The sequence below is a fragment of the Cantharellus anzutake genome, assembly GCF_015039405.1.
Source record: "Cantharellus anzutake strain C23 chromosome Unknown EI90scaffold_7, whole genome shotgun sequence".
NCBI lineage: Eukaryota > Fungi > Basidiomycota > Agaricomycetes > Cantharellales > Hydnaceae > Cantharellus > Cantharellus anzutake.
This window is the reverse complement of record NW_024066957.1, coordinates 801,466-814,127: the sequence shown is the minus strand read 5'-3', so window position 1 is coordinate 814,127 and position 12,662 is coordinate 801,466. Positions and strand designations below refer to the sequence as shown.

Genomic DNA, 12,662 nt, shown 5'->3' with positions numbered 1-12,662 from the left:
ATACGTATGCGTTCAAACGAAGGACGCTGCGGCACTGACAGCGTCTCATGTTCCATTGAAGATGCAGTAAGGAGACGCTGAGGTGGGCGAAAGGCTTGGGCTATACCTCGGGGAAATTGAAATCGGAGAAGTCCGCGAAGACTACCTCGCCCCCAGCACCTCCCACACACACAGTGCTCCCATTTTGAACGACTGGGGTTCTACTCCTGAAATGATCTGGGAGCCAACAGAAATGAATCTTTACGTCCCAACCTTTACACACAGACTATTACCCTCCAATATGACCCAGGGAGGCCGAGGGGAAGGGGAGGTGATAAGCATTGGCGGAGTTTGCTTAACATTCGACATCGGTTTCGAAACGTTCAAGTGGAAATTGCTTATAACACGCTTTTGCGCGAGCAGATCCCAAATGCACTGTGCTGAGTGGTGATGGGAGGCGGTAGACAGTAAGTATCGGCTATCAGGAGAGAATGTAACCGATTTCATGCATTCAGTAAGAGCGCTGAGAATGAACAAAACCGTCCCTGTATTCGTGTCCCAAACCCGCACAGATTTATCATCCGAAGCAGAGGCAAGGTAATTCCCGTCCGGCGAAAACGTCACACAATTCACACATGCCTCGTGGTCCTCGAGGGGAGGCGAGACTGTTCCAGAAACAACGTCCCAGATCCGCACTGAGTTGTCCTCTGATGCGGATGCCAGGATATTGCTATTAGGGGAGAATGCGACCGAGGTGACCATCTTGGTATGGCCGTCAAGATGATGTACAGTCTTCCCTGTGGCGACATCCCATATCCGCAATGATTTGTCGGCTGAGGCAGAAGCTAGGTAATGGCCATTGGGTGCAAAGGCGACAGATTTCACGGAGTCTGTGTGGCCACTGAGAACAAGTGGGCTCGAAGGTAGTTCACCAGCCTGAGCCACGTTCCAAACTCGCACCGACATGTCATTCGACGCAGAGGCTAAATAACAGCCATTGGGAGAGAATGCTACGCATGTCACCGCTTTCCTATGGCCATTGAAAATCGTGGGAGTCATCTCCTTGGCAGTGTCCCAGACTCGCACCGACTTGTCATAGGAAGCAGAGGCTATGTAATGGTCGATGGGTGAAAATGCGATAGATTTCACGTAGGCTCTGTGGCCATCGTGAGAAAAGAAGACATCCCTCCTATTACGTGCCATATCCATACTGATGGAAATGACGACGCAGCGGCCATGTAGCGGCCATCAGACGAAAAAGCGACGGATGTAACCCACTGGGTGTGTTGGATTAGAACAAGGGAGGCTATTTCCCCGAGCGAACCCCAGATGCGTACTGACATGTCTCGCGAAACCGAAGCCAGGTAAAGGTCATCGGGGGAGAATGCGATACATTCTACTCTGGAAATATGTCCAGTGAGTATGTGGAGTATCGTCGCTGTTGCCACCTCCCATATCCGTATTGACTTGTCCACTGACCCAGAGGCGATAAACTGGCCATCGTTAGAGAATGCAATACACAGCACCTTATCTGAATGACCATTGAGGACTACAGAGGCCATCGTAGACAATTCCCATATCCGCACGGAACCATCGAAAGAAGCGGAACCAAGATATTGACCGCTGGGCGAAAATGCAACGGACTCCACGCAATCGGTATGATCGTTGAGAGTGAAAAGAGATACCCCGGAAGATACATCCCATATCCGTATTGATTTGTCCCGTGAGGCGGATGCTAGCCACCGGCCATCGGGTGAGAATGCAACAGATGTCACTGTATCGGTATGACCGTTGAGGGTGAGGGCAGCTATTCCCGTTACCATATTCCAAATCCGAACTGACTTGTCGATCGATGCGGAGGCAATATAGCTGCCGTCGAAAGAAAACACAACAGACGTCACTAGCGAGGTATGACCATCGAGAAGACGGGAAGTCATCCCAGTCGCCATATCCCATATCCGCACCAATTTGTTATCGGAGGTGGCTAAATAGCGGTTATCGGGTGAGAATGCGATGGAGATCCTCCATGATATAGGTTGCTCCAGCGTTGTGATAAGGGGGGGCCATTCCGCGTCGGGTCGGGTGAAGCCCGGGGCAATCAATGCAAGGAGGCCCTTAGAAAACATTTGAGGGAAATACGATCGCAAGGCACTGCGCCAAGGTACGAAGGGGTGCAAACCACCGAGGATTGAGAGAGAACATGCTCTAATTGCAGCTCGAGATTGGAGGATCATCCGATGAAGTTCGCATAGGAGCGTTCCAAAAGTACGGTCCCCCTTTTAATCGAAGGTAAACACACCGAGCTGCAGATGCGAAGTTGTGAACCCACTATATAATTTTTCATCTCATATAATCCTACGAGGGCTTCTTCGAGCTTTCCCATGATAGACATAGCACAAATCCAGTGGAGCAATAAAGGAACAACCATCTTGAAGGCGTCCAAGGCGTTTATATCTCCAGCAGAACACCTGAAGATAATCCTATACCATTCACAACATTCGGTTTGAACCGGAACGGGGATCGCTTTTCGGAACTCTGCGTCGAGCCCCGCGATGTCGCGATTCCTTTGATATCTCCACAAGTAAGGCAGATCATCCAGCCTCTGGAGAAGCGAAAGCATATGCAGCATAACGATGACACGTGGTAGCGAATTGATCAAGGACACTGAAGTCAAAGAACCAGGCTCAAGTCTGTATATTTTAGATGATTGTGCCTAAATTCGAAAGCAGGAAATACTAACTCGAGCCATTGGATAAGTTTGGCGACGCTGGGTCGTAGCTCACGACGGGATTCAAAGCATGCAGCAATACAGTTCGCAAAGAATTCGGTGTTGTTTGATACATCATAGGGAGGGCCTTGGCAGATGGCAGAGGAAAGCTGGAGTTGATGCGATACCCAGGCATACGGGACTTGACTGGTAAGGATCTAAGTCGCATGTCACGTCAGCCTATATTAGTGCTGCTCAATTCCTTTCGGCCCGGCGTGAATCTCACCTGTGCGGCTGTACAGCCAAACGCCCAGACATCGCTATTTTCGTCCCTCCCAGTCACGGTTCCGTCCATTAACTCAGGAGACGTATAACGGATGGTTCCCATCGTGCTGGGTGCTTTCGCATGTGTGGTGAAATCGTCGACGACGGACGAGAGTCTAAAGTCGCATAGCTTGGGCTTGGGGCCTGTTTGTGTGCTGCTCAAAACCACTACGTTTTCCTGTCAGGATTACCCAGCAATTTCGTATCGATCAGACATTGTGGCTCCGAAAGTACAGGACGAGAGAACGAACTGGCTTGATGTCACCGTGAACCACACCACACGAGTGAAGATATGCCAACCCTCGACACACACCCCTGACCTAAATGACAAACCGATCAATAATTTCGCTCGACACCTCAAGTTGCACGTTTAACTCAACAATACCAAGACGGTCTGCATCAGGGTTTTGGCGCAGGAACTCGGTGACGTTGCCGCCATCAGCCCACTGTGAGACCAAGCTCACACGCAGGCTGCCATCCACAGGCTGTAACGTCCAGCCCAGAAATGCAATCACATTGTCATCGCCCATCTTGTGCCACACCTTTATTTCTCGCTTGAGTCGCTTTGGGTATCACTGAATTTCAGACCCGGGCAATGCGATCGTGAAGGAAAGGCGATACGGACTCGAAAAAACTTCTTCAGCCGATCTGCGTCGGCGACAGATACCTCTCTGAGAACTTTGACGCACACGTTCTAGGGAATAGAGTATGAGGTCGTCTCGAAGTTCATTTTGGATAGAATCGAACTTACCGAGCCTTCATATTCACCCTTATACACATCGCCAAATCTACCCCATCCCGTTCTGCGACTGAGATCTATAGTGATCTGGCCAGTAAGGTTGCATGGATCAGCCTCTGCCAGCTCATCTAGGGGGAGTGATGTGTAGATATCACCACTCTGGGGATATTTGGCGCCGACATTGTGGATGAGATAAAGTGTTGGTGTGCTAGTCCAATAAGCGCCCATACCAACTACCGTGTGATCTCGTCCCTCTAGTGGCCGGCGACCTGCCTAGTCACCTACCGTTATAGGGGTGTATTCAATCGTCCGATTCTCGAAACAATTTCAGCTGCCAGCAGATATTGTCCGCTTGGATATTTTCAGCTCTGGTTAGCCAGGAAGACAATGAGTTCATTCACGTCTATTTGGGAGCAGAATGGCTCCACACCAGAACGCAGAACAGCCCATCGAGGCACTCCGTGCTTCCACAGAAACCCTGTGGGATGACATTTGATATCACATCATGGCGTTCTCCCGATGCAACCGACCGTTTCCCTGCGAAGCGATGCCCTCTTTCACTCTAATGCAGAAACACCGCTTAGCGCGCATCCTTTGTGCGGGGAAATTGCGATGTGAGCGAGCACAAAGAGCCGCATGCAATCTATCTCATTCTGTATAACTGTTTCTTCCTCATGCGTGGGTCGACAGATTAGAAGAACTTTCCAAAAGTTCTGCTGTTGTGCTTGAACGAAAGTAAAATAGGAGAGGTTTCCCCCGTTTTGTGATGGTAACTAATTTTCTTTATTTAATAAGCAGAAATTCCCGGAAGCAGGGTCATTATGAGAATTATGAAATTTGCTGAAGGAAATTGCTTGGCTACTTGAATCAAGGATTCCTATGGCCTGGTGCTCAGACTCTACTTATGATCATCTCACTTCCACCCAGCCCACCTCAGACACTGTACTTTTGCAATTGTTCCTAATGGATATAAGATCCGATACAACACTGAAACAACACATCGCAAATTCGTTAGAGCAGTTCAAATAAAAAGAGTACAACAAAGAGAATAGCATCCTTCATCCAAGAAATGAGTCTCGCCCCGTGAGCAAGTGTCAAGATCCTCCACCGCACTAAAGGAGAGAAACATTAACATCCCGCCTCAAATGCAAGAGTAAGTTGAACCACTTACCCCGCCACCTCCGCATCCACCACCTCCACAGCCACCTCCACAGCCGCCTCCACAGCCGCCTCCATTTCCACACGCTGCGCTGGAGGTGCCGCATCCTCCAGCCGTACAAGAGCCCCCCTAAAACACTTATTAGTATCAGATGATGGGTTCAAACAGGCTACCAGTATATACCACAGTTCCAACGGCGCAGCCAGCAAAAATATATGCACCTCCCAAATACGGAGCACTTGCATCGGTCCGAAAGCATGAGCAGGATGATAGCAAAGCATTAAGACACAGCAACAGACACTTACAGTCCCCAATAGGGAACAGCACCGTAGATGAACGCCCTGTCATGTCCTTCCCTCTGCATCCTCTCGAGCCTCAATTTCTCCCATTCGGTTAATCTCCCTTTCTCCTTGTCCTTCTCGAGCTCCTTGATTCGTTTCCCGAGTTTCCTGGCCCTTTCCGCACGGTGCGCATCGTGATTCGGAATGACAACGGAATTATGCTCCGAAGGATGAGTAGCATCCGCGTCGTCGTCGAGCGTCGACACAAGATCAGGTCGGGTATTTTGAATAGGCTTGTCCTGAGATTTCTTTCCTCCGAGTATGCGAGACACTTTGTTCATCAACCGATTGGTAGAAGTGAGAGGAGTACAGCCACAAACAGAGTACGGGACGCCGAATCGTGCTCCCCATGCGCGTGCCGTAATGTCATATGCACTACTGAGTGCGCCTTCCTCTACCTTATCATCATGATCGGGCGTTCGACCAAGCAACGCCAAGGTATCAGAACGATATTTTCTACAATCGAGTTGATGAGTGTGCCAAGTAAGGTCAATGTCCTGAAGAGGCTTTTCAGTTACAATCTACACCACGAACAAAACAAATGGACGCACTATTGTAGGGACGAAGAACATGAGAGCGCTCGACAGGAGATCAACAAATGCGTGGTAACGCGCAATGCTTCGCACGAGGACATGAACGGCTCGGTGCTGGTGTCCAACATCGAAATGTCCAGGTCTTGTCCATTCAAGGTCCACCATTTTCTTGACAAACGCGCCCTGGCGAATGACCTAAAATGATCATTGGAACAACAATAAATGCGGTGAGAGTGGGGGCATACGGCGCCGGAAAGTTCGATCGAGAAAGGTGTCGGGTTCTCATAGCAAGAAAGAACCCTCATCATCCTACAAGGTGTCCCGACATGTCTCAGCGTACATTCGCTGGTGGAACCTGTCAGCCATATTACCTTTGAGCCGATCTGCCTTGGAACGACGCTTTAACGTTAATCACGACTTCAGACATCTTGAAGCCTAAAGCTTTCGCTAATTCGTTAGCTGGTACTTTGAACTCTTCGACGAGGGTAAAAACCTGGAAGCCGGTTCGTCATGAGTAATAGAATGGGAATTACATCGTTGTACTGGAACGAACTAGAATCAGCCTAGAATTGAACCGTTTGGAGTCCGCGGCGGATATAGCCCCCGTGATAGGGCTGAGGAGTGTTCCCCTGAAGAATAGAACGTCATTTAGTCTCGTGGAAGGACAAACAAATAGAATAGTGTACGCAAGAAACTGGTGGTCCGGGTCGTCCCTCACTTTTACGACGTCATTGCAGAACTTGCGCACACACATAGACTAAAGAAAGGGAAATTCAGGGAAAATATGCAGCCAAGAACCAGCGCACCTCTCGATTGAATGCAATACGGCAATGAGGGCACAAGGCACGGAAATCAGCTTGGGCGTAACCAGATTTATCTTTGGTGACCCAAGGTACACTCATAAGATTGGCTGTTGGGCACGCAGGACACGGGATAGCGACGACTTCATCAATGCCAGTAGTATGTACTAGGTCAAATGGCATGTTGGTCAGCTGGGTCCAAGATTCTGAACGCGCTGAAGAGGGAAGAACAGGAAGAGGAAGCAGTGTCTCAGCATCGATTGCATTCGCTGCCTGAGCTAGGGGGAATTTTGGAGTGTGACGTATCGCAGGGATCGACCGTACGCCATCCTCATAATAATTTCGAGGATTCTATAAAGAGTGAGTACCATTTGAATATAACTAACCGTAGTTCGGCCGTCCTCACCAAACAGTACGAGTGCCAAACCATGAGCACGTCAAGAGGGGGCAGAGTCTCAGGTCCAGATCTATCACTCGGGTTCGCCAAAATCCACTTCTCGAAGCGGTATACTGCCCTAGCTAGATAAACGATCCAAGCATCGTCTGAATCACTGGGATTCGCGCTCCTAACCAAGTTCTGGAGCAAGTCGAAGGCACCAAGGAGACGGAGATGGTCCTGAAGATCTGCTACGTTGACAAGAGGCGACGTGTATTGCTTTCCAATGGGGAACTTGTCAGGGAGTGACGTTGGGTATGGTGGAGGAGGGGCTTCTTCGATCATCAAGCCACTGAAAGGCGCATAAACTGGTTCATGCGTGTAAGGAGGCGCAGGAATACCCTCTGGTGCCGGATACGAAGTTGCCATGTTGCAAAATGTAGTGGCAGCACAGCACAATCTTAGCGCTTGCGGCAAAGTCCCAGATACGAGCCCCTAATTGAGGAATTCCAATGATGGCTGTGTAAGCGAGCGCTTACGTAACAGAGTCGCCTATAGCTAGTAGAATAGCGATCTTGTATTTACACCCCTTATCCGTGTAAATCGAGCTTTCTTGGTCCAGTTTGAGGGATCTTGAATCGGCAAAGGCCGATAGACGAACTCAGATGATCGTGAAAGAGATCACTGGACCACGGATAAGGGAGGCCAGGATCGCCACTCTTGAGTTTATAACTGGGGAACGCCGCCTGAAGCGGCAGATCCCGCATGCATCTTCACTCTCAACCTTGCTATTGGCTGAGATGAAGGCCGAGATTTGCTCTCGCTCTGTAAACCCACCGCGTACTCTGATTTCAGAACCATGTAATTTACACTGCAGCGTGCAGCGAGCGGAATAGGGGCAGAGAATGGACCCTGTGCATAGGACAATTGAGTTGGGGGGGAAAACGTAGGGAGTGGCGGGAATATATATAGGCGACTCTGTTACGTAAGCACTTGCTTACCTCTAGGTTTTTGGCTCCATCTAGTCACTGACCTAGGCAGGATCCCAGCCTTAAATCACTGACCGCGACAGCAACCACCAACAATATCTCTGGCCTTGGATGACTTGCTCTGTGTCCTCAACACCTTCACAGTGTCACTAAAGGTGTCACGTAACATGGAGCAGCATGCAAAGAACATCATCATCATCACTAGTGACTTGGTTTTCCCCCCACGCGACCGGTGATCGCATGCTACACTCTCGGGGATGTAGGTCATATCGATATGCATAGTTTACACTGGAAATTCGATACATTCACGGATACACATCTAATGGTCCTGCCCCAACGCCGTGACGATAATTGTTTCGCGGAACCGAGCCTGTGAACGGATGAAGTCTGCTGCGCACCCAAAGAATAAACCAAATAAATTAGAGGAAGTATTGAGGTGGCGGTCGCTTCGCAGGAATCGATTTAGTATCCTAATAATATTCCATTAGCCTCTGCTAATGAGAATGCATGTTTAACTACGTACCGTTGGGGCATGCTGAAAGACTTTGTATTCCTGCTGCAACCGTTCATCAAGCTCCAGTATCGATGCGACGTTCCCACATCTAGCATGTTTTTGAGGCCTGCTAGGTGACACATTGAAACACATCCCTCACCTATAACAATAGTTTGGTGCACTCCATACGGTAACGATCATCCGGTCGAACATTAATTTATACCCCTCCATAGCCAGTTGGTGGGCTCGCGCGATGAGATCGATGTTGTTGGTGTGAGCAAAAGTCCTTACTATGTCGCCACCAAACAGATAGCCAGCACCGCGCGGTGACAGCCCCCATCCGTTAATGTCTGAGATAGAAATGCAGTGGAGTGAGCTGTAGGGTAGTCAGGTTAAAGACTCACCATCGGGATCTGACCACAGTAAGTCGCACATGGCTCCATCGTGAGGAACCTCTTGTTTACGGTCAATAGCACGTATCTGACAAACCGGAATGAATACGCGCCACGAAGAGAGAAGTTCCTGGTAGTATACCTGGTCTATTGTTTCCACATTTGGGCTTAGCCCTCCGTGAACGCACAGTACTCTTCCATCCACAACTGCAGCCAGCGCCAGATAATCAAAAACTTCGCAACAGTACCGCCACACATTCGCTGAGCCATACTTCCGTTGGCACTCATCATAAAACCCGTACACTTGAGTAATTTGTCGGGACTCATGGTTTCCTCTAATCAGGGTTATGCGGTCCGGATAACGGACTTTGAATGCCAAAAGAAGGAGGAATGTCTCTACGCTGTAAAATCCTCGATCTACGAAGTCTCCTACATAGTGAAGTGCACGGAGAGTCAGAACGGGTGGAGCATATGAATGGATGCAGCGAACCCATGAAGAGATAATTTGTCTCTGGGCAAAATCGCCCAACTTTGAACAGCTCCAGCAAGTCGAAAAACTGTCCGTGGATGTCACCGCATATCTCGAAACAAACACTATAAATGCTCAGGCTCTCGCACCAGGTCCCTCCCAGAGAGGCTTACCGTGACAGGCGAATCTACATATTGTACGTTCCCTTCCTCCACCAGTATTTCTCGCGCTTTTATGCACAACTCTTTAACCTGACTTTCGGATATGGGTTCGCAGCGTTTTAGTTGCTCGATCTGCCTATCACACAACATGTATTCTATTATATGATGACAAAAGAGGCAATAACCCCTTACTTGTCGAGGTCGCTGGGCATGACGAGCGAGTTCGTGTTCGGTGCAAATGGGCGCGGTGCGGCCCCGGTGTAAACAAATAACGTGAGTAGACAACAAGAATCACCAAAAGTCCAACTTTCCCATACTCAATCGAGGTTGTGCAGTAACGCTGTTTAATTATGCCAATGCAACAAAGTACGCATACATAGGAAAAACTACAGGAAATCTTCAGCTCTCGCACGTTTCGTTCCTCGAATCCCCCCATCCAACGGCGCTTCTTCTGGCAGCCTTGTCTGCTCGAATCCGTACTTTGGGTTCTGTGAGCGGCGTTCCATCTGACACGTATTTCAGCATCTCAGAAACAGAAGGCTAGAAAAGCCTGAAGACTTACGGGTGAATAGTTAGCATCATCCCAAACGAGAGACGAGCCTTCTTTCATTGGGGGATATGAGATCTTAATCTGTGGCTGAGTCAATTTCACAACAGCCTTCGGGGATGACTGTTCGAGAACTGGAGGAACATTCGCAGTAGCAGTTACAGACGCGGCCGGGGTAAAGGCTGGAAGAGGGGGAGCCAGCACTGGAGCCGGAGGCTGGCCAGGGGCGGGAGCAGGTGACGATGAATTTTGGAGAGCAAGACTTGGTGGTGGTGCTGAAACGCCAGGAACGAAGAGCGGGGCCGCGCCCGGTCCAGGCGGATTACTGGGAGCAAAGGGGGCGGGAGGAGACCCGGGGGAAGAGGGCCACCCGGAGGGAAAGGCGGGAAGCCCGGCGGTAGCGGCATTCCTGATACAAAACCTGGGGGCGGAGGCACGCTGGGGGAGATTTAAATTATCGTTTGAGTAAACAAGTAATGGTGCAACACTTACCCAGGAGGAAATGGTGGGAATCCTGGAGGGGGTGCGGCACTGAACGATAGTTTCTGTCAATATATGAACTGTATGGAAGCGCATTCCACATACCCGGGTGCGAGGGCATTCGGCGGTGGCACGAATAGGGGTGGCACCCCAGGGAAGGGAGGCGCCCCTGGGGCTGGGGCTGAAGCAGATGCCGGGGCCGGAGCAGGTGCACCAGGAGCTGGAACGGCGGCCGTCGGAAGTGCAGTGTAAGTTTGGGGCGCAGCATACACAATCGGAGTGCCAGAGCTTGTAGGACCGCTCGCCGAAGGAGCCGCATCTACTGATCCTCGCATGAGTGCCTTATGTGCCTCCAATTGCGCAGCGAGTTCTTCGTCAGGAATCGACCTTCTGTCGAGTTTTGGGTGCTTGGGATGAGGTGCAGAAGATCCAATTGCAACACCGGCCTCTATCTCCTTCTTTCTTCTCCAGGCTTCGACGTCGGATCTAGGTATGTGGTTGTCAGCGATTATGATCACTCAACGCTGTCCAACGGTTCTTACTTTGGAACACCTTCCATACCGAATATCTCAACCTCTCCCCCATCTCGACCGGGAAGAGCATTTTCAATCCTAAGACGCATTCATCAGTGCGCAAAACATCCCCCTGTGAAGTAACGCCTGGAAACAAACTTTTCCGGATCAAGCTTATGAACCTGTTGGACGTGAACCGCAAGTCCACCAGCGGTGTTGAGCTTTCGAGGGCAGTGCCTGCACTTGTAATGCTTCGCCTTCTGATGCTGCATTAATACTGAGGCGACCGTGGTACGTCAGGAAATTTTCACAGCGAAAGAGACGTTCCTTGCCTTTCTCATCTTCGAACTCTCGTTCGCAATACCAGCACCATGGTCGTATCACCTAGTACAGTGGGCTAGGATAAGTCCACGGCACCCATCAAAAGAATGAGATATCCTCGCTTACAAGCTTATTTTTGCGCTTCTTTGTCATCTCGCTCACCCAGCTCACAAGTTGCAGAGGGTTTCCAATTCAGTTGGGGTTGCGGCTATCTCCTCCTTCACATGATCTGTCGAACTGAATCATACAGCCGTTTTCGGCTTAGTTGTCACGTGATTTGTTTTGGTTCCGCCTTGCCCGTTGCCCGAAAACATGGCTCAACAAAGAGTGCACCATATCTCAGCAACCACATAAGCTAGTCACTTGCGGTTTGCTGCAAAACGTTTGTACATTTATTATGCCCGGACCCTTTTTTAGCGATAACGATAATTTCTATTCTTCATGATTTTAGGTTTTACCCCTTTTACACGATTTTCTCGACAACGGCTGGATAAAAAGGGCTGTAAATTGGGCGGAGATAAGTATAAATGTGTCCCTCGGGACCTTTTTTTTCTTTAGTAAATGCGTTGCGTTTTGAGTTTTTTATCACTCAAACGTTTTCTTTGGTAATGGAAATCTGTTGTACATAGTTTTCTCATTAACCACTGTGTGGAATACAATGAAACTTATGCCGAACGCACTTGAGTTATATATCTCAGGACCCCTCTTTTTTAAAGTTAATCGGTTGCTTTTTCCGCTGGCATGAGCATGTATAACCGCGGGGAATGTGTAAATGATAAAAAAACGAAAATGCAACCGATTAACTTGAAAACAAAAAGGTCCCGAGATATATTTCTCAAGTGCTTTCTGCGTAAGTTTCGTTGTATTCCACGCCGTGGTTATTGAGAAAACTATGTACAACAGATTTCCATTACCAAAGAAAACGTTTGAGTGATAAAAAACTCAAAACGCAACGTATTTACTAAAGAAAAAAAAGGTCCCGAGGGACACATTTAGACTTATCTCCGCCCAATTTACAGCCCATTCTATCCAGCCGTTGTCGAGAAAATCGTGTAAAAGGGGTGAAACCTAAAATCATGAAAAATAAAAATTATCGTTATCGCTAAAAAAGGTCCGGGCGTAATAAATGTACAAACGTTTTGCAGCAAACCGCAAGTGACTAGCTTATGTGGTTGCTGAGATATGGTGCACTCTTTGTTGAGCCATGTTTTCGGGCAACGAGCAAGGGCGGAATCAAAACAAATCACGTGACAACTAAGCCGAAAACGGCTGTAACACAAACACATGCAGACAGCACCCCAGCACGACTTGCTGTTGCGAACTTGTTCTAAGTCAAGTGG

General features: G+C 49.1%; 4 protein-coding genes across 4 annotated transcripts; all 4 read right to left on the bottom strand.

Moving 5' to 3' along the window:
• Nucleotides 1-240: 240 nt before the first annotated feature.
• EI90DRAFT_3118008 (WD40-repeat-containing domain protein) lies at nucleotides 241-3,977 on the bottom strand (the record flags this gene model as incomplete). Its single annotated transcript, XM_039063051.1, has 10 exons — nucleotides 241-1,135; nucleotides 1,191-1,256; nucleotides 1,321-2,255; nucleotides 2,309-2,669; nucleotides 2,720-2,904; nucleotides 2,973-3,188; nucleotides 3,262-3,330; nucleotides 3,367-3,573; nucleotides 3,636-3,704; nucleotides 3,762-3,977. 10 exons carry the CDS (start codon nucleotides 3,975-3,977, stop codon nucleotides 241-243), a joined length of 3,219 nt encoding a protein of 1,072 aa, XP_038920810.1.
• A 1,232-nt stretch (nucleotides 3,978-5,209) lies between these two features.
• Nucleotides 5,210-7,303, bottom strand: EI90DRAFT_2908559 (uncharacterized protein; the record flags this gene model as incomplete). Its single annotated transcript, XM_039054334.1, has 6 exons — nucleotides 5,210-5,746; nucleotides 5,801-5,977; nucleotides 6,028-6,181; nucleotides 6,358-6,539; nucleotides 6,589-6,933; nucleotides 6,989-7,303. The coding sequence occupies 6 exons, from the start codon at nucleotides 7,301-7,303 to the stop codon at nucleotides 5,210-5,212; spliced, it is 1,710 nt and encodes a 569-aa protein (XP_038920809.1).
• A 1,001-nt stretch (nucleotides 7,304-8,304) lies between these two features.
• Nucleotides 8,305-9,674, bottom strand: EI90DRAFT_3279431 (Metallo-dependent phosphatase-like protein; the record flags this gene model as incomplete). Its single annotated transcript, XM_039066668.1, has 8 exons — nucleotides 8,305-8,417; nucleotides 8,471-8,549; nucleotides 8,601-8,790; nucleotides 8,845-8,920; nucleotides 8,975-9,261; nucleotides 9,323-9,413; nucleotides 9,475-9,598; nucleotides 9,655-9,674. 8 exons carry the CDS (start codon nucleotides 9,672-9,674, stop codon nucleotides 8,367-8,369), a joined length of 918 nt encoding a protein of 305 aa, XP_038920808.1. The 3' UTR covers nucleotides 8,305-8,366.
• Nucleotides 9,675-9,848: 174 nt separating this feature from the next.
• EI90DRAFT_3144199 (uncharacterized protein) lies at nucleotides 9,849-11,475 on the bottom strand (the record flags this gene model as incomplete). The annotated part of the gene is made up of 8 exons (XM_039065115.1): nucleotides 9,849-9,968; nucleotides 10,025-10,418; nucleotides 10,502-10,540; nucleotides 10,595-10,975; nucleotides 11,032-11,100; nucleotides 11,161-11,278; nucleotides 11,334-11,385; nucleotides 11,449-11,475. 8 exons carry the CDS (start codon nucleotides 11,473-11,475, stop codon nucleotides 9,849-9,851), a joined length of 1,200 nt encoding a protein of 399 aa, XP_038920807.1.
• Nucleotides 11,476-12,662: the final 1,187 nt, after the last annotated feature.